This window comes from Elephas maximus, chromosome 1, assembly GCF_024166365.1.
Source record: "Elephas maximus indicus isolate mEleMax1 chromosome 1, mEleMax1 primary haplotype, whole genome shotgun sequence".
Lineage (NCBI taxonomy): Eukaryota > Metazoa > Chordata > Mammalia > Proboscidea > Elephantidae > Elephas > Elephas maximus.
In genome coordinates this window covers 53,993,022-54,014,943 of record NC_064819.1, presented here as the reverse complement: position 1 = coordinate 54,014,943, position 21,922 = coordinate 53,993,022, and the positions used below count along the sequence as shown (strand labels likewise).

The following is a 21,922-nucleotide window of genomic DNA, read 5'->3' as shown; positions in this document are numbered from 1 at the left end:
TAAAGTGGACAAGAGGGCAAAATTTACATAAATTTGTAAAATAAAGCCTTCAAATAAATGTTGGCCCCTTCAGGTCCTTCCCCAAGCCCATCTTCTCTGCCCGGGGTCACTGCAGTGACTGCCATAACAGTTTTCAGTATCCAGTTTTTAGGCATAAAGAGCTTTACTTTTAAGCACTTGAATACTGGCGTTTTTATTTGTGTAACAGTTATTTGCCACCACCCGTCTGCCCATTTCTCATACTGTGGTGGCTTGTGTGTGGCTGTGATGCTGGAAGCTATGCCACCGGTATTTCAAATACCAGCAGGGTCCCCCCATGATGGACAGGTTTCAGCAGAGCTTCCAGACTAAGACAGACTAGGAGGAAAGGCCTGGTGATCTACTTCTAAAAATCAGCCAATGAAAACTCTATGAATCACAATAGACTATTGTCCAGTATAGTCCTGAAAGATGAGGCCCCTGAGTTGGAAGGCACTCAAAATACACAGTGTCTACAACAATGGAGTCGAGCATACAATGATCGTGAAGATGGCGCAGGACCAGGCAATGTTTTGCCCTGTTGTATGTGAGGTTGCCATGAGTTGGAGCCAACTCAATGGCAATTAACAACAATTACAACAACAATAGGTCAGGAATTGGTCTTGATTGCGGTTGTGAATGCATGACTGTGTGTTTGTCAAAACACATGGAACTGGGCACCAAAAAAAGTGAATTCTACTGTATATAAATAAAATTTTTTTTTTCGAAAGAAGCTGCTTCAAATTCAACAACAATGTGTAACAGATTAGATCTCCTTCATGAAACATCTATAAATTAAAAACATTGATAAATTTAAAAGTACTTATTTTGTACTACACCTATAGAATTTTTCATTTGAAAAATATTAAGCATTTTACTTCACTATCTTTTTTAAATGAACTCTGGATACTTTTTAGAGTTCTATCATTAAAACCAATCTTTCAGCAGTTTACCACATAAATACCAAAATACTGTTCCTATTTTTTTGCTCCAATATCTAGGGCATTTCAGGGGAAACTATGAGAAGTACTGATTATATAAAGACTATCATATTAAGACTTGGAAGTCCCATCATTGTGACCCAGTTCAGCTGCTAAATCATGTAACCTGGACAAATCACTTTGTGTTCTGAGTCTGGGTTTCTCTAATCTTAAATGATGAGAATGTCCCCAGCACTCATTAGTCCTACAACTTCCATTCCCCTTCATAAAACCACTTTGTCATTTTTGAAGTAGCCATTCTTCGTTTCTACTCCTTCCGGTATCTCCCACTTAAAGACACCCCCACCACAACCACATTCACTGGCCACCTTATTCTGTGTGCCAGGAGTGGTGCTATAGGCTTTAGAGCTATTCGGTGTGTTAGTTGCCTTCAGGTCAATTCTGACTCATGGTGACCCCAAGTGTGCAGCATAGAACTGCACTCCATAGGGTTGTCAAGGCTGTGGCTTTTTGGAAGATGGTTGCCAGGCCTTATTTCGGTTAGTAATCCAGTGCTTAACCATATAATGTGAGTTAAGCAAAATAACGTGGGAACCTCTTTTTTGGAGGTCACCTAGCCTAATTTCTTCATTTTACAGAGGAGGAAACCAAGGCCTGAGGTCAAAAAGCTAACTGATGACAAGGCTAGAGCCTGGAAAACCATTTTGTAGTGTGCCTATCTAGGTCATTAGCCTTCTTACACTGCCTGGAGTTTAAAGCACTTTAAAAACAAAAAAGAAAACAATCACACTTGTTTCATAATACTTATTGTCTATTTGCTCAGTACTATACTCTTCTTAGCTGTGCAGTGTGACGTGTTTAAAACCACAAAGCTACTGTTCCAATCACTTTGGGTCATCCAAAACCAATACCCTTAGAGCCACAGGGATTCTTCCAGCTCTTTTGCAAACATCTTTGAAAACAAAGATCAGCATGTCATAGTCACTGCTGTGAGACTCATTACCCTCCAGATATATACATATATCTTTTGGTGAAGTTGAATCAAAACTGCCCAGTGTACAACTCTTACTTTTTAATAAATTCTCAAGCACCCTCAAATTTTTTCTTAGGTGCTAAAACCAAAGTTAACTGAGGCTGACATTGCTTAAGTAGTTTGTTCGGTGTTGGACAAGCTGTTAAGTGACAAGCCTAGGATTCAAAATATATCTTTCCTACTCCAAAGTCCATATTCTTTCCTTCACATCACTCTGCAAGATCAGAGAAACCTCATGCAAAGCAACGAAGCTTGATAACCAAGCTCTGCGGGAACATCTCAAATTAAATTAGGCATGAAAAATTAAACTAGAAGATTGAATCCAATAGAGCAGGCTCCCTGGTAACATGTGATAATGGAAAACAGATTAAGATACAGCAGAGGGTGAAACAGCTTCATGTTAATTCCATACTCAAGCATAAAATAGTAAGCCTGTCAATTCGTCCTTATTTTGAATTAACAGAGGAAGCAGAATATTCAGTACAGAGAGAAGAGGTGTTCCTCTCCATCTAGTGAAAAAAGAGTATCACTAAACACTGCAGAAGGCACAGCCCATCCCACTAACCCATCCACTATGCTTGGTAATGATTGTTGCTAACTGCAGTACAGTTGCCCTTGCCCTCATGGTGACTCCATGTACAACTGGATAGGACCACTGTGATCCACAGGATTTTCATTGGCTGATTTTCATAAGCTGGTTATCAGGCCTTTCTTCCTAGTCTTTCTTAGTTTGAATGCTCATTGAAACCTGTTCAGCATCATAGCAACACACAAGTCTCCACTGACAGATGGGTGGTAACCACGCCTGAGGTACATTGGCCGGGAATCGAACCTGGATCTCCCACAGCGAAGGTGATAATTCTACCACTAAACCGCAGAAAACAAAAGGCCAAGACAATAGAAATCTTAACAAGCAGAGTTCTCTTGCTCCTAATACTTAAAGAGCTTGAGCTTGTAGATTTCGCTTTGTCAATTAAAAAAAGAAAAAGAAGAAAAATACCCAGTCTGGTTGGTAAAGTGTATCCTAAAAGTTTAAGCTGGATGAAAATATTTTCACTTTTCAACAAATTGTTATCATGGAACATGAAGAGAAACTCAGGCTGGAATAACGGAATTTTGCATCTCCTTTGCAATGAGAAAGGAACTCATTTGTGAGAACTACAGAGTCAACTCAATGTTTTCTTGCTTTGAATTTGTGTAATGTGTTGATGGTTGTTGAAACTGGCTGATGGATACAAGAAGGATTATTGTACTATTTCTTCATACTGTTGCGTGTAACTAAGACATTTATTTTAAACACTGACGAAGTTACATGCCCGAAACGGGAAGGATGTGGCTAGGCTAGCAAAAACCTGTATAAAATGACTGTGAAACTCATTTCTTTCAAGTTTTTACTGTGTTGACTTCCTTTTTTGAGAAATTATATTATGTTCTAAACAGCCATATTTAATCCTTCCAGGAACATGGCAGAGTTTAAGAAAATAAGCCTACCTTTTTTTTTTTTTTATGACATCCAATTCCTGCTCCGTTCATGTGATGTGATCTTAAAAATAGAGCACTGTAATCAATGTTCATTTCAGCATTATTTACAATAGCTAAAAGGTGGAAACAACTCAAGTGTCCATCACCAGATGAATAAACAAAGTGTGGTATAGCCGTACAATGGAAGATCATTCAGCCATAAAGAGAAATGAAGTTCTGATACATGTCATGACATGGATGGCCCTTGAAAATATTACGCTAAGTGAAATAAGTCAGACCCAAAAAGACAAATATTGTATGAACCCACTTATACCAAATGTGCAGAATATCTCAAATTCATACAGACAGAAAGTAGATTAGTGGTTACCAGGGGCTGGGAAGAGGGGGAAATGGGGAGTTACTATTTAATGAGTACTGAATATCTGGGGTATAAAAAAAATTGCAAACGGATAATGGTGAGGGTTGTCAAACATTGTGAATGTCATTAATGTCATTGAATTATACCCTTAAAAATGGTTAGGATGACCCAAAGAAATAGATGGTGCCCAGCTACCACTACCGACCATTTTGATCAAAGCCACAATAGATGGACTCTTCCAAAATCGGAGAAAAATGTGGAACAGAACCTCAAATTCCTAAACCAAACAAACAGACTTACTGGGCTGGTTGAGACTGGAGGACTACCTGAGACTACTGTCCTGAGATAACGCTTTAAACTTTGAGCTGAAACTACTCCTGTAGATCACCTTTCAGCTAAATAACAGATTGGCTCATGTTATGCATTGTGTCCCCCCAAAATGTGTGTCAACTTGACTAGGCCATGATTCCCAGTACTGTGTGATTGTCTACCATTTTGTCATTTGATACGATTTTCCTTTGTGTTGTAAATCCTCCCTCTATGATGTTAATGAGACAGGATTAGAGGTAGTTATGTTAATGAGGCAGGATTCAATCTACAAGATTGGGTTGTGTCTCAAATCAATCTCTTTTGAGCTATAAAAGAGAGAAGCAAACAGAGAGATAGGGGGATCTCCTACCACCAAGAAACAAGAGCCAGGAGAATAGCTAGACCTTTAGATCCAGGGTCCCCGAGGTGAGAAGCTTCTTGATGGGGGAAGATTGATGACAATGACCTTCCGCCAGAGCTGACAGAGAGAAAGCTTTCCCCTGGAGCTGGCACCTTGAATTCAGACTTCTAGCCTCCTAGACTGTGAGAGGATAAATTTCTCTTTGTTAAAGCCATCCACTTGTGGGATTTCTGTTATAATAGCAGCGCTAGATAACTAAGACAGCTCACAAAATAAAGATTTTCTCCCATGAGTACTGTGCTCCTGTAAAAAATCATCTACAAGAGACCAAAAGGTTAAAAATTACTATAAAACAAAGATGAGAATGTCGGCAGAGAAACTATATGAATGAAAATGAAACAACCAGAACAGAATACTGAGAATGTTCATACACTGTGGAGAATGTAAACCAGTGTCACCGAACAACTGGTGTAGAAGTTGTTGAATGGGCTAAGCAGCTATGTGAACCTCCGCTGAAAACACAATAAAATATCATATTTTTAAAAAAATGGTCACTATGGCAAATTTTACCACAATAACTCTAAAAAAAAAAAAAAAATGGAGCACTGAAGACACTTCATGTCCCTCATGTTTTTAAGGAAATGTTCTTCTAATGGAGAAATATATACTTCACAGTGTTTGCTATGAGTTGGACAGTGTTCTCCCAAAATACATGTTGTAAAAACTACCTTCTACGCCTGTGGCTATAATCCCATTTGGGAACAGGTTTTCTTTGTTATGTTAATGAACAGGATTAGTGTAGGGTGTGTTTTAAGTCAATCTGTAAAAAATCTGTAGTGAGATATAAAAAACATTAAATAAGAGAAAGAAGCAGAGATGGAGAAAAAAGATGTCGAGCCACATGAAGATAGCCCAGGAGCAGAAGCTCAGAGTGACGGGGACCTTCCTCCAGAGCCAACAGAGAAAGAAGGCCTTCCCCTAGAGCCAGCACCCTGAATTTGGGCTTCTGGCCTCCTAAACTGTGGGAATAAATTCTATTTGCTAAAGTCACCCATTTGTGGCATTTCTGTTATAGCAGCACCAGATGACTGAGACAGTGTTATTGTGAGGACTGAGTGAGGGTGTTTCATAGTTTAAAAAAATTGTCACACAAATAACATAATGGAAACCAAAATGAAAAGGAATAAGTATCCATTTCAATATGTCAAATGGGTTACATTTTTCTTTATTTCCTCCTGTTTCTTGTTGGGTGTATCTATATCTAGCTTTGTAGTTAGGGAGCCATGGTGTAGACATCTTGTCGTAATGAAAAGAAATTTAAATTCATTTTATTTAACACTCTGAGAATTTCATTAGTATAAGAATACTAGGCCATGTTTAGGTTTTCTTAATATATATTCATATTAATAAATGGATAAACATTTACCTTCTCAGTTTAAACCAACGCTTTCATTTAATTCTCAAAACAACCTTAGTAGTCACCATTAGTGTGACTGTACAGATGAGGAATTTGAGGTTCGGGTTACCCAAGGTCACAAAGTTAATAGGGTCAAAACCAAAATTCATCATCAGGTCTATCTCACTCCAAGCATCAGTCATCTGCACACTGCTTTCATGAAGTCTGCCATATACAATCAACACCTGAACTAACAGGGACATAAAGCTTTCCCTTAAATAAACTCACTTTATTTTTACTGGTGGCTTCCTTTTTTCTCCATCAAGGAGAGTCTCTAGATAGAAATGAACAGAACCAACACTGGCTACAAATCTACAACATGCTGGTGTCTGTAAAAGGTAGTCTATGTCAACAGTTCTCAAAGTGTGGTCTCCAGGCCCAAGCATCAGCAGCAACTGGGAACTTGTTAGAAAGTCAAACTCTCAGGCCTACTCCATCCAGACTTGCTGAATCAGAAACCCTGGCAGTGAGACCTAGTGGTCTGTTTTAACAAGTCTTCCAGGTGATTCTGAGGGCCACTGCACTGTAAACATTTTCTTATTTAACACTCCTAACTTTTCTGTGGACTAAGTACTACTTGGAAACCCTGGTGGTTTAGCAGTTAAGAGCTACTATGACTGCTAACTAAAAGGTCAGCAGTTCGAATCCACCAGGTGCTCCTTGCAAACCCTATGGTGCAGTTCTACTGTGTCTTATAGGGTCACTATCAGTTGCAATCAACTTGATGGCAATTTTTTTTTTTAAAGTACTACTTTTTTTTACTTATTAGCCCTACCATCACAGATGAGGAAACTAAGGCTACTATCACATAGTTAGCAAGTACTAGGAGCCAGCACTTAAAGCCATGTTTGTCTGGCTCCAAAGCCCTTTTCAAAGTATCATGTAGATTCAAAGGGGGATGGAAGGAGATTCTTTTACGGTGTACAGAGTAGAGATATTTACGTTAAAGAGATAATATAGATATTGATTATATATTACAGCTTTGATATACAATTAACATTTTATTGTTTTAAAGAGACATTGAAATTCAATACAATGTTTTTGTTTTAAAAAAAAAAAAGGCAATTCCTCTTCCGAAAAAAGCTTGCCTTACATGAATTGGTAGACAGTGATGGGAGGTCCAATGGGAGCTGGAAAATTGTTTTGCCAGTTCTAAAGTGGTACTATACTAACTCTGTGTCCTGGAATTAAATTCACGCAAATTCAACATGGTGGACATTTATCAATGGTAATTGTATTTATATACTTCACTGCATATTCATATATGCTTTAATCCAGTTTTTCTTATCTTACATAACGGTATTCTAGAGATTAGAAATTGAAAACTAAGAGGAGTGTTTCCCAGTTATTTCCTTTGCAGGGGTTGTTGTGGTTGTTGTTAGGTGCCGTGGAGGTTCTGACTTATAGCAATCCCTATGTACAACAGAAGGAAACATTGCCCAGTCCTGTTCCATCCTCACAATCGTTGTTCTGCTTGAGCCTATTGTTACAGCCACTGTGTCAGTCCATCTCATTGACGGTCTTCCTCTTTTTCGCTGACCCTCTACTTTATCATGATGTCCTTCTCCAGAGACTGTCCCTCCTGATAAAATGTCCAAAGTATGTAACAAGCAGTCTTGCCATCCTTGCTTCTAAGGAGCATTCTGGCTGTACTTCTTCCAAGACAGATATGTTTATTCTTCTGGCAGTCCATAGTATATTCAATATTCTTCGCCAACACCATAATTCAAAGGCATCAATTCTTCTCTGGTCTTCCTTATTCACTGTCCAGCTTTCCCATGTATATGAGGCAATTAAAAATACCATGGCTTAGTGCAGCAGGGGCAGGGGTCTGGGGACCATGGTTTCAGGGGACATCTAAGTCAACTGGCATAATAAAATCTATTAAGAAAACATTCTGCATCCCACTTCCAAGAATGGCATCTGGGGTCTTAAACGCTAGCAAGCAGCAATCTAAGATGCATCAATTGGTCTCAACCCACCTAGATCAAAGGAGAATGAAGAACACCAAGGACACAAGGTGATTACGAGCCCAAGAGACAGAAAGGGCCACATGAACCAGTGACTACATCATCCGGAGATCAGAAGAACTAGACGGTGCCCGGCTACAACTGATGACACCCCTGACAGGGAACACAACAGAGAACCCCTGATTGAGGGAGCAGGAGAGCAGTGGGATGCACACCCCAAATTCTCATAAGTCCGGACTTAATGGTCTGACTGAGACTAGAAGGACCCCGGTGGTCATGGCCCCCAGACCTTCTGTTGGCCCAGGACAGGAACCATTCCCGAAGCTAACTCTTCAGACGTGGATTGGACTGGACAATGGGTTGGAGAGGGATGCTGGTGAGGAGTGAGCTTCTTGGATCAGGTGGACACTTGAGACTATGTTGGCATCTCCTGCCAGGAGGGGAGATGAGAGGGTGGAGGGGGTTAGAAGCTGACGAAAAGGGCACGAAAAGAGAGAGTGGAGGGAGAGAGCAGACTGTCTCACTAGGGGGAGAGTAATTGGGAGTGTGTAGCAAGGTGTATATGGGTTTTTGTGTGAGAGACTGACTTGATTTGTAAACTTTCACTTAAAACACAATAAAAATTATTAAAAAAAAAACAAACCATGGCTTGGGTCAGGCATACCTTAGTCTCAAAGTGACATCTTTGCTTTTTAGCACATTAAAGAGGTCTTTTGCAGCAGATTTGCCCAATGCAATGAGTAATACATTTTACTTGTGTGTGATATTAATGATATTGTTAGATAATTTCCACATTCTGTTGGATCACCTTTCTTTGGAATGGGCACAAATATGGATCTCCTCTAGTCAGTCGGTCTTCCAAATTTCTTGGCATAGATGAGTGAGTGCTTCTAGCATTGCATTCATTTTCAGGGGTAAACCAAAAAAACAAAACATTGCCATCGAGTCAATGCTGACTCACAGCAACCCTATAGGACAGAGCAGAACTGCCCCACAGGGTTTCCAAGCAGCGGCTGGTAGATTTGAACTGCCGACCTTTTGGTTAGCAGCTGTAGCTCTTAACCACTGTGCCACTAGGGCTCTGTTTGCAGGGAGGGGTAGGAGGCAAAAAACATTTGAGTTCAGATTCCCTACTGATAAAGATGACCTCAAATATAACAGCACAGCCAACAGCACAAGCATCATAAATGACTCTTGGAATGACTATCACTTCAGTGTCATTTAATTATGTAAATTACTCTATAGCCTATCTAAAGTTTTTCTACCAGGAGCTCAGTCCCTTATGATGCAAACTTGTCAGTCTAGGGCCTCAAAGCCGGGGCACATTGCAGATGATCAATCTTGCTCTCTGGCCCTACCCAAATCACTGGTCTGAAAAGATCCTAGAACCCTTTATCAAAGAGATAAATAAAACCAGCTTAGCAGGCCCAAATCACTAATACAATATTTTGAAGATCATGTCTAAATTCACTATGTGTATTTAATATTATCTTTCACCTATAAAAATATTATATACCTATAAAAATTGCATAATTTTTAAAACTGTTACATGGTCAGAACACATGGAAACATCTGCTTTATGAAATGTCACCTTCAACCTCAAGTTGTTATCTTCACACTGACCAAACAAATGCCCTGTGGACTGTCCTCTGGCCACATAAAGAAGCTTTATTGCAAACCCGAATGCTCATTAAGACAGGATTCTATCAGTCTATCAAGGCTTATAAATCTCAGTCATAGGTATAATTGGCATGACTGAATATGTCCTTCGTAGTTCCAGAACCTGAATTCTAAATTCAGGCCTAGGTACCCAGAACACAACGCATACTTGGAAAAAGACTGAGACTGGTCTAGCCACACCCAGCTTTAAGGTCCTGGTAACCTTTCTATCAAGAACACATACCTTCTAAGTAGCTTAGTATTTACATTTGTTGAGGGCTACACCTGGAGAACTGTTTTTGGTTTCTTGCTATTGTTGTCTTTTCTTAACCTTTCATTTCCTTATAGCCTTTTTTTTTTTTCCCCAAGCCAGAAAGTAAGGAGCACTTGAGACTCATTAAGTCAGACTCAGCCCACTAGAAGAAGCCCAGGAATGGGACTAACAGCAGGTTTGAACAGGTGCCAAATTGTGGGAGAAACTCAAGCCAGGTGCAAGTAAGGCTGAAACTAACTGGAGGCTTCCCAATCTGCTGCCAGGGCTTTCTCCTGGCATCAGGTGCCCCACCAGCATGATGGGCCCTGGTTGGCTGCCTGGAAGCAGATTTTCTAGGGAAGGGCTCTGTCCCATTAACATTCCAACTGGAACTCCGGTGCCTGTTAATCCTACAAGGCCTCCCTTCCCTTTACTGATTTCATTTTATTGTTCTGGCTCCTGTGGAGTTATACCTCCAAGCAATGTCTCAACCTGTTGTTTCTCTGATCTTTACTATCAAAAATCACCTCCCACCCCAGGGACGAGACACTTTTTTTCTTTCCTCCCATCTTCTGATAACGATCCAGCACCATCCTGCTCTCCCCAGGTCCAATCCACTCCCTTTCAACACTCCGGGTTGTTGTGTGTCATAGAGACAATTGACTCATAGCAACCCTGTAGGACAGACTAGAACTGCCCCTTAGGGTTTCCTAGGCTGTAACCTTTCAGGAGCAGATCACCAAGTCTTTTCTTCCATAAAGCAACTGGTGGGTTCCAACCTTCGACTTTCCCATTAGCAGCAGAGGACTTAACCATTGTGCCACCAGGGCTCCTTATTCAACACTCTAAAAAAAACCAAACCAAACCAAACCCTTTGCCATCAAGTTGATTCCAACTCATAGTAGCCCTTTAATACGAAGTAGAACTGCCCCGTAGGGTTTCCAAGAAGTGGCTGGTATTCAACTGCAAACCTTGGTTACCAGGTGAGCTCTTAACCACTGTACCACCAGGGCTCCAGCCAGCACTCTACATAGCTTTAAATCAGGCACACAGAGAGGCCTACAAAAATGAATATCACACTTCCCCCCTTTAGGAGCTCAAACACAAGCAGAAAGAGTAGAGAAGACATTCATGTAACAGTTAATTGTGATTCAATGCTGGTGGCAGTGGCACTGGGCACTGGAGGAAAACCCAGAGTTGGAGCACCTAATTACCTGGAAAGGGGGTTATCAGAGAAGGCTTCCAGGGGGTGACATCTCAGGTGGGCTATAAAGTATATGAGTAGGAGTTAGTTAGCTAGAAAGGGTAGGAAGGAGATCTCAAACGTGATATTACTGAAAAGAAAAAATTAGGTGAAATTTTTTCCTACACATATCTAGGGAAATTCAAGCAGCTGTTGGAACAGAAAGTCTGTGGCACTGAGTAAAAATGAAATGAGGATAGAGAAATGGGCAGCGGTCAGGTTATGGAGGGCCATGCAGGCCTCATGAAGAGCTTAAACCTCACCCTCAAGATAATGAGAAGCCACTACATGAGAACCTCAGGCTATGTACCTTTCCATCTACCAGCCCATCTGAAGGTCACGTGTTTTGTTTCTCATTTACAGACAATATGGTGCACCAAATAAGGACCATTTTCCCTTGTCTTTTTCTATGTATTTTTGTGGTGAACTTAAAAAAAAAAAAAAAAAACCTCCCAGAGAGGGATATTTGATGAAGAGGTCTTTCAGGAAAAATAATTTTTTTGAGGAATTAGGATGGGGAAAAAATTAGCCCCATTATACTCTTACTAAACAATCACCAAAACTTAACACTCAGCCACTTAAATCCTGAAATTTCAATGCCATGAAGGCTTTTTGTACACAGGATAGCGTACAAAGTACACAGACCAGTGCCTAGTACAGTCACCCAAACCAAACCCTGTGCCGTCGAGTTGATTCCGACTCATAGCTACCCTACAGGGCAGAGCAGAACTGCCCCATAGAGTTTCCAAGGAGTGCCTGGTGGATCTGAACTGCCGACCCTTTGGTTCGCAGCCGTAGCACTTAGCCACTACACCACCAGGGTTTCCCCTAGTACAGCGTGGGCTTAATAAATACTTGTTGGTTGTTGAAAATATAAACATCAGAGTACTCTACTATTTTTTAAAAAATGTCTTTCCTATTCTGTGTGAAGACGAAGTCCTCAGGACCCTTCATTTTCTTGCATTATTCTGACAAAGGTTAGGTTGAAAGGCTCCAGCTCTTTGCTTCCCCTTTCCCAGCCTCACTGAGAACTCTCACTGGACACTTGCCATTTCCTCTGGCCCAAGAAGGATGAACCAGACTAAAGCCTTTTCAAGGAGACAACGGTACTGGCACAGAAGCCTGAGCCCGGTGGTGGGGCCAATTCCAGCAAAGTCATCTCACCCTGACTCTAGCTAGCACAGTCGCTCTGCTAAACTCAGCAAACTCATTCTTTTCCTTTCCTTCTCTCTCTCTTGCCATGCCCTTGTTGACCTTATTTCCAGCTCAAATGGAAGAAATGATTATTCCTTCTTCTCCTGGTGCAAGAGAAGTAGCTCAAACTTTGGGTCACACAAATCTAGGTTCAGATGCTAGCTTTGCCTTGAACAAGCAGTGTGACCAGAAGTGTGCTACTTCAGTCTCTCTAAGCCTCATTTTCTTCATCTGTACATGACAATGTCCCTGGGTGCTGCAAACGGTTAATGTGCTTGCCTGCTAACCGAAAGGTTGGTGGTTTGAATCCACCAAGAGCCACCTTAGAAGAAAAGCCTGGCGAGCTACTTCTGAAAAATCAACCACTATTAAAGACCCTAAGGAGCACATGTGCGTTCTACTCTGACACCCATGGTGTCTCCATGAATCATGATCAACTCCACAGCAACTGGTTTGGTTTTTTTGGTTTTAAATATGACTTACTGCTGTGAGTCAACTTTCAGATATGAAGGTAGCTTCAAACAGCACTCATATGTGCCAACGACACTACACTTAGGAGCAGGGAGTTATTTCGAGTAGAGCAGACAGATAGGAAGTACTCCGACACTGGCCAACACACCCAGCCATGCTGGTGCAAGAGTGGAAATGTGTATGAGGACATTGCCAGGAAAAGGTGTCACAGGTCACAAAGGTATTCCCTGTGTGAGAAATTCTGGGAAACAGAATTTTGAGAAAAGAAACCCAGACCTGAATCAAAGAGGGAATTTAGGGCTGTTTTCTGCCATCAGGTGCCTGGTATGCCTTGGACCCCTTTCTAAATTATCATAAACAATTGAAAAGACTTCATGGTATAGAAAGACAGGAGTGCGCAAACTGCAATTTCTACTAAAAATTTGTGATTTAAAGATTGAGAGTTCACTTTGGATCGATTCCAGCCAGAATCTCTTTATACATATATATTTCAACTCACTGTAATAAAATATCAGACTAGATTTGTTGAACCAAGTTGAGGAGACCTGAATGCTCGTTCAGATTTTAGACTAAAGACATTTAAGGCAGTGAGAATCTCTCAAGGTCCAAAGAGCTTCCAAAGATTCTAAAAACAGCCTCCCACGCACCCCACCTCCCCCCATAACAGCTCCACCAACGCCGGGCAGTGACAGCATCAATGAAATCGTGCCTAACAATCCTCTGAAAGAAACACGACTCTTTTCAGAAGACTTATTGAAAACATCGGTTTCATTATGTTTTAGCTGTGCTTATTAAAAACTACGAAAAGCGATCATTCAAAAGACTAAGCTGAAAGACGGTAACTATGGGATTCACAAGCAAAGGTAGTTTTGCCATAGCTTGTTATCACAGCTCTGGGTACTTTTTACATCACTGTATCTCACAGATTTATAGACAACAGAGCTGGCACTAAACATAAAGCGAAAAAAAAAAAAAAAACAGTCAAGCTAATCATTTTCTAAGCATTGAAAAAAAACAAAAAATTTTTTTTCCCAAATGATTGCAAATGCATCAGTTCTCCAGAGGAAGAGAATGCTAGCAAACTCAATCTCTATCGATAAGAAGAAATGGGAATGGAAACGAGTATTTACCTGGAATTCTATTGAGTGTCACCCAGAAATGTTCATCCGGACTATAGGTATCTTTAGACCACTGTAGTAGATCAATGGCCCGTTGGTCATGAAAGACAAAATTGACAAACTCTCTGGTCAGGGCTACGTAGGCAGTGCCAAAGTAGATGGTCATCTGATGTGGAGGTGAGGTTTTCAAAATATTAGTCTTTTGCACAAAAGAACCACCCTTGCCTATACGCTCTCGGTAGACATACTTAGTCCGCTTAATTGCATGATCAGGAGGCAGCACCCCTGGGGTAATATTTTTCCCTTTAAACCCTTTCAGATACTGAACTATCTCCTTGTTGGTTTTCAGGGGGAAATCTTGCCCACAGGTGTTGATCACGTACTTCCAGGGAACCTCGGAGGCGGCCAGGTCTCTCATGCAGTTCAGGTCGGCCTGAAGCCTGGATATTCCCGCATAGACCACAGGCTCAATCTTTGAAGCAATAAAAGCATTCTGGAAGCAACTCAGCAATTGCCCCACCGATTCCTTAAATTCAGCCCGGGCCTTCTCATCCACATGAACGCAGTAGACATTTTGGGGCATATAGACAGCCCTAAAGAGCCTCTCGAAAGTATCGAAGTCCTTATGGATGACCATGACATATGCCAAGGGGAACGCAGCTTCTTCTTCAGACAGGGAACTTGTGATATAGTGGCTGTGGGTCAGGTACTCCTTGCAAGGGACACTTCCCAGTGGTGATGCTAATGGCTTTCCCCACAAAAAGGTGGACTTCTCTACTAAGGCGGAATCACAAGCTTGTGTTCTAAAATACCTTTCGCCAGAAATATTCAGCTTCTCGTACCTTTTTGGCAGGCTTAATTGGCTATTGTACACTATCACAAAAATTACCACGCCGAACACTGTAAAAGCAAAAAGGTAATACCTCCAAAAGTTCATTCTTTTCACTTCCTTGGGGATGGAATCTCTCTTTGGGGATTCAGAAATGACCAGTCCCCGAAGCCACGAGTGTCAGAGGTTGAAAGTACCTCTCCCGCCAGTCTCGAATTCTGACAGCTTCTAGAAGGCGGGCTCTTCCCGACTCCTTCAGTCCTCAGTTACTCTCGGTTTCAGTGTCTGGTCCATCCTCTCCAGCGCCGGCTGGAGGTGCGATGCTTCGCTAACACGCCCCGGTCCTGGGTCCCTGGCTGCCGAATCCCTGCTGCGGGGTGAGCAGTCGCGCAGCTCCGCTCGGCCCGGCGGCCCGGCCCTCATCGTTTGCATACGAAACGCCATTGGCTGATGTGAACAGATTACGTTACGAATGGACAGACGAGGAGCCCTTTTCACCCGGGCCGACTTCCTCTTGCTTCACCCCTACCCCCACCCCCTCGCCGCGCTCTCAAACCGTCGATCTCCTTTCTCTGCTCGCGCTTCCCCCCTGCATGCAGCCTTGCAGAACAAGTGGTTCTCCCTCTTCTTGTGGGCGCCATAACCTGCTAACCGTCTCTGGGAACCGCAGCCTTGAGAACATCTGCTCCCCGGGTCAATTTCTCTTCCTGTTTCTGGGTCATCTCTTTTTTGTCTCAGTGTTAGCTCTATCGTCTGGTCACGTACTGACGCAGGAAGAAATGCCCTTGCAGCCCGCCTAAATAGATCATCCAGAGGCCAAAAAATTTTTGTTGGTGAGGTAGGTGTTTGCAGAATTAAACCAGACGGACTCTGGCCGCGCTGCAGACTGGGAAGCGGGTACTAAAAATGACACCCTTTCGAGGACGGCATGGGGGACCGAAAGCGCCTGGGAGTGCTTTTTAACATCAAGGGTCCTGTTGATGACATATCATGAAATAAATACACCTTCCTGTGCGCGCAGGAGAGAAATGCGATATTGTTCCGGAGGGCGAGGCTGGTTCCCATTTCACGCCGCGAGGGTCAGATAACGTGAGCTGTTGACAATGTATTATCTCCAATACGGGGAGTGACAAGCCACTGGGCCCCTTCAAAAGCCTGATGTGCATTGTCCGATATCTTCAGGTTTGAGGGCATTACAAGTCTTTTCACAGAACTCAAAGGATTTTCTTTCTCCTCCCCACCTGGCCCCCTCCCCCGCTTCCTTACACAGAAGAAGAACAAAAGCTTCAGGGCTGCTGCAGGCAGAATTCCTGGAAGTGTCAGTCAGTGCAGTTCAGGGGAGCCAGGAGGAGCCCAGCAGGTCTGGTCACATTACTAATAGGGTTTTTCACAGTGCACCTGTACCAGGCACCTCCAGCTCTCAACAGGAGTGACTTCGGGGTTGAGACAGGTGGGAAGGAGACTTCTGGGGGAGGGTAACTGGTCCAACCAAAAGGTGGAGGGAAGCACCCACACAAGGTGTGCTAAAAGTGGCCCGCTCCCAGCTTCTTCCCGTTGTCGCCCAGTCATCCTTCCTGCCTGGGCACAACAGGACAACTGGCACAGCTGCCCCTGTTAGGAAAACAGGCAGTGTCTAAAGCAGTCTCCCTGCCCCTCCCTATTCCACACCACTCTCTATTTTCCTATAGTTCACTGTACTAATGAGTGCTAACAGCCGCATGGAGGTGATGGATATTGATTTGGAGATAGACCCAAAGAGCTGGAAGAGGTTTTAGAGATCAGGATGAGGAAACTGAGGCCAATAAAAATACATTTCCCAAAGCCGCTCAACTGGATAGGAGCCAGAGCCTAATTCTACCGCTTTCCTTTTAAGTCCAGGAGTCCCGGGTGAAAGAAATGGTTAAATGATTGACTACTGCTGGAGCCAGTTTGTTGTTGTGTGATGTCAAGTCCATTCCGACTCATAGCAACCCTATAGGACAGAGTAGAACTGCCCCGTAGGGTTTCCTAGTCTGTGACTTTACGGGAGAAGATTGCCCAGTTTTTTCTCCTGCAGAGCCATTGGTGGGTTCAAACCACCAACCATTCGGTTAGCAGCCAAATACCTAACCATAAACCAAAAACCAAACCTACTGTCTTCAAGTCAATTTCGACTCAGAGCAACCCTACAGTGATCCTATACCAAACACTTTGGGGTTGAGTCAATTCTGACTTTTAGCGACCCTACAGGACAGAGGAGAAATGCCCCATAATGTTTCCAAGTGGAATGATAGAAATAGCTAGTAACCACTGTACCACCAGGACTCCCCATATACTTGGCTTCAAACCCCAGCTCTGTCAGCAACCAGCTGTGTGACCAAGGTAAAGTTACTTAGCCTCTCTAAGCACCAGGTTTTTCATCTGTGGAATGGAAATCAGAGGCTCCTACTTCACATTGTAAAAGTAAATGAGATAACGCATATGAAGGGCTTAGCACAGAACAAGGCACCTAGTATGTGTTCAATAAGCACCTAGTATATGCCCTGGTGGTTCAGTGGTTAAAGCGCTTGGCAGCTAACCCAAAGGTCGGCAGTTGGAACCCACCAGCCACTCCTCTGGAGAAAGATGTGCCAGTCTGCCTCCTTAAAGGTTTACAGCCTTGGAAACCCTCTGGGGTCACTATGAGTTGGAATCAACTCAATGGCAGTAGGTTTGGGTTTGGTATATGTTCAATAAGAATTTGCTCTTTCTGTTATTCCAACACCCATCTGTCAGTCTGTCGTACTGTGGTGGCTTGAGTGTTGCTATGATGCTAGAAGCTATGCCACGGTGTTTCAAATACCAGCAGGATCACCAGTAGAGTTTCCAGACTAAGACACACTAGGAAAAAAGATGTGGCAAGCTACATTTGAAAATTAGCCAGTGAAAACCCTATGGGTGATAGCAGAATATTATCCACTATAGCCCTGAAGATAAGCCCCCCAGGATGGATGGAAGGCAACAATGGGCTCAATATGCCAGCAATCATGAGGATGGCATGGGGCTGGGCAGCCTTTCTTTCTATTGTCAGAGCCAACTCTATGGCAGCTAACAACAACAACAATTATTGTTGTTATTATTTAGGTTTGTCTTTGAAAAATATCCAACACTTCTGACCCCTGACCTCTTCTAAATTTTGATTTCTGTTTTCAGGATAAAAAAATTTACCTTTTCAAGTCTTTCAAATGGGTTGATTTATCCCCATGATTTATTCCCAGAGGTTAAATTCTACTGTTTTCTTTCCCCATGGCTGCCCCTGCTTCACCCCGGAAGAAAATATATAGCAGAAGTGTGACTGTGAAGGGAACATGGAAATAGTCCATCTTGATGGCTTCACGTCCCCTTCTTTCTTACTAGAGCCACACCTTTTTGTGCAAAACATATCTTTGGCAGCACTTTAGCAGAGCAAGGAGGGAAAAGTAGGAAGGGGAGGGGAGGTAGAAGGCTTTCATTGCAGGTTCAGTTTTTTTTTTTTTTTTTTTCTCTCTTTGCCTTAAACCCTGATCCTACACCAGGGAGCTCTGGCAGATGGTCACTGCAAAGCAAACTCATACAGTCTTTCACTGTGATTTAGTCTAAGCAGATTGCAAGTTGGGAAGCTGTAACATCATTTTTAGGTCAAAAGAGCAGTCTCCAAAAAAAAAAAGTTCTATAGTCTGTCTTGACTTATTTATAGTGATTTAGATGCAGCAACTGAGATTAGAACGTAATACCTTCTTAATTTAATGGCAGGCCCAGCAGTAGGTTTGTTTTGCTGGGTATCTGAGGTAACGGAACAGGCATTTTCTTCACAAATAACTAGGCGGGCTGAGCTGTTAACTACAATCAACACCCATGGCAGTAGCAGTCAAAAAATCAAACAATGCATCACATTGGGCAAATCTGTTGCAAAACACCTTTCAAAATAAGCAAATATTATCACCTTGAGGACTAAGGCATGCCTGACTGAAGCCAGGTATTTTCAGTCATCTCATATGCATGCGAAAGCTGGACAATGAATAAGGAAGACTGAAGTAGAATTGAGGCCTTTGAATTATGGTGTTGGTGAAGAATATTGAAGATACCACAGACTTTCAGAAAGAACGAACAAATCTGTCTTGGAAGAAGGACAACCAGAATGCTCCTTAGAAGGGATGATGGCGAAGCTTCATCTCACATACTTGGGACTTGCTATTAGGAGAGACCAGTCCCTGGAGAACGAGCCAGGGGCCAGCGAAAAAGAGGAAGACCCTCAGCGAGATGGATTGATACAGTGGCTACAACAACGGGCTCACACATAGCCAGAATTGTGAGAATGATGCAGGACTGGGCAGTGTTTCATTCTGTTGTACATAGGGTGGCCATGACTCTGAACTGACTGGAGGGCACCTAACAACAACCACAAGCTAGTAACTTCCAGCCAGGACATTCTTTCTGCTCTGTTCACTCTCGGTGGCTTAACACAGTGAAAACTGTCATTGAGTGGACATTTTTGTGTCACTCCCTGGCTGTCTCTGCCCCGGGATGACCTTTACAGACATAAACAAGGGATAGCACAAAGAGTACAGCTAACAGCACGTAATCGGATCAGTGCAAACAGCAAAACAGAGGGCAGGGCTGTCTGGGGGCCTCTGAGAACATGGCAGGATCTTCCCCCTCCAAGTGACTTAGCTCTCATCCACCTTACATGCTGGGGCGGATTATCCAATGGGCAAGGTAAGCACTGTGTTTACCTTGCTCACCAGATCATCTGTAATTTTACATTTTTTCACCACATCAAAGATTCTGTTTCTAGGTATGGCTAGCATCTGTCTCTCTCCCAACCCCACGACACTTTCCTACAGAATCAAAGCCTCTTTTCAAATTTACAGTCCCTGACAGGGATGGATTACCCAGTAAGCAAGGTAAGCATGGGCTTACTTGTGCTTACTTACTAATCTGTAGCGGCCAATTTCCCATGGGCTTCATGCTTACATGAGCTGTGCTTCTACCACAGCTGGTTTAACAAAGGAGAATGAATGCTGGTCAGCGGATGGATTTGAATCTGGGTCTGACTTCCCCCCAAGGCCTTTTATTTTTCCATCACACCAGAGTACGTCTTTCTGCGTAATTACTAGCTATTGAATCAAGACAATGCTTTTTTCTTTTTTTTGTAGGGGTGAAAATATACACACCAAACCATACACCAATGTAACAGCTTCCAGGTTTACAATTCATGACACTGATTACATTTTTCATGTGGCGCAAGGCAATGCTTTTGGTACATGCTCTCATCTCCCCCAAGGTCATACCATGCTGTTTCCTGTCTATGGCTTCAGTTGTCTCAGTCTGGCAGCCTTAAACTATTTGGACATAAGTGAGATACAGAAAGTAAACACATACAGCAAGACTCAAATTCTGTAAAAAGACCAGACTTAACGGTCTGACTGAGACTGGAGGAACCCCTGAGGCCATGGCCCCCGACTCTCTGTTAACCCAGAACTGAAACCATTCCTGAAGCCAATTCTTCGGACAAAGATTAGACTGGCTTATAAAACATAAAATAATACTCGTGAAGACTATGCTTCTTAGTTCAAGCACATACACAAGACCAAATGGGCGGCTCCTGTCCGGAGGCAGGATGAGAAGGAAGGAAGGGACAAGAACTGGTTGTATGGACACAAGAAATCCTTGGTGGAAAGGGGGAGTATGCAACTATAGGGACTGCAACTACTGTCACATAATAATATGTGTATAAATTTTTATATAAGAAATTAACTTGAACTGTAAACTTTCACCTAAAGCACAATTAAAAAAAGGAGAGAAAAAGTAAACACAAAAGATCTCTAAGCAACCAAATGAATGATCACACACGGTAGGCTGGGTTCACACACTCCATTGTGAATTGGCAGGTAAGGTAAGTACTTGAAGCAAGTGGAGGCAAGGTAGGAACACAGGGCTAGAGAGTTCACAAATGGCAACCAACTAATGCATCCTGGACATAGAGGGAGGGTGGGGACGGTGCTGAGCCATGCCCACCTAAAGTAAGCAGCCGCCTCTCAATGCCTGCAATTAGTGTACCGCCAGACCATGGGCCAAGTGCCACCAGCTCTGCCATGTTTTAAGAAAAGTGGGAAATCTGAGTTTTATTGGAAATTTCCTCACTTTTTAAATACTACCAACTTAACAAACTTTAAAACACACACACGTAGGCTGCTGGGGTGCCTGTTGTCATCTCTGGTTTAAGCATCAAAGCTCATGTACCTTGAACCCAAGGAGACTTAGCCTATTAACTCTTAGTTTAGACACAATCATAACGAAAGTTCTTTGAACAAAGCAGACAAGTCACAAATTAGAACTGGTAGATTCAGATGCCCTATTGTCAGCAAAGGGTCCCTGGGTGGCACAAACGGTTGTTGCTGAGCCATTAACCTAAAGGTTGGCAATTTGACCCCACCCGGCAGAGCCATGGAAGAAAGGCCTGACTATCTACTTCCACAAAGATTACAGCCAAGAAAACCCTAGGGAGCAGTTCTACTCTAACATATGGGGTCACCATAAGTTGGAATCGACTCAACGGCAAGTTTGTTTTTTCTTAATTGTCAGCAAGGGAGTCCCTGGGTGTACAATTGGCTAATGCGCTCAGCTGCTAACCTAAAGGTTGGAGATTTTAGTCCATCTAGAGGCATCTCAGAAGAAAGGCCTGATGACCTGCTTCCGAAAAATTAACTATCGAAAGCCCGGTGAAGCACAGCTCTACTCTGGCATACATGGGGTCACCATGAGCTGGAGTCAACTCCAGGGCAACTAGTTTTTAGAATAAAGTTCAAGAAAAACTCCAAAAGCAGAACAGTTTGTGAAACCATTCAGTGTACTAGTCATCAGTATCACATAGCCAAATGCCCATCTTATTACTTTACAAGGCCAACATCTCTAGTATTTAGATGATCAAATTAGCTAATGTCTATGAAGACCAGTGCAAACACTGGGCAAACCCAGGCCAAACGCAAACATTTAATGAAATGGAAATGTATTAATATGTATCTTATACCTATACATGTATTCTGCATATTCTGTTTAAAAAGACATTTTTGAAACGTTTATCCAAAATAGGGAGCCGTAGTGGCACAGTGGTTAAGAACTCGGCTGTTAACCAAAAGATCAGCAGTTCAAATCCACCAGGCACTCCTTGGAAATGCCATGGGGCAGTTCTACTCTATCCTATAAGGTCACCATGAATTGAAATTGACT

General features: G+C 42.6%; 1 protein-coding gene across 3 annotated transcripts in view; it reads right to left on the bottom strand.

Annotated features, from left to right (window-relative positions):
* GCNT2 (glucosaminyl (N-acetyl) transferase 2 (I blood group)) overlaps nucleotides 1-21,922 on the bottom strand; it is an 82,128-nt gene that overhangs the window by 37,136 nt on the left and 23,070 nt on the right. For 2 of the 3 annotated variants that reach the window (XM_049883557.1, XM_049883577.1), the window contains exon 1: nucleotides 13,879-15,131. The exons of the other annotated variant lie outside the window; for it this stretch is intronic. In XM_049883557.1, the coding sequence (XP_049739514.1) occupies nucleotides 13,879-14,803 (925 nt within the window). In that variant the 5' untranslated portion in view covers nucleotides 14,804-15,131. Of the gene's footprint in view, nucleotides 1-13,878; nucleotides 15,132-21,922 lie in introns of those variants that run through there. 3 annotated transcript variants of the gene reach the window in all.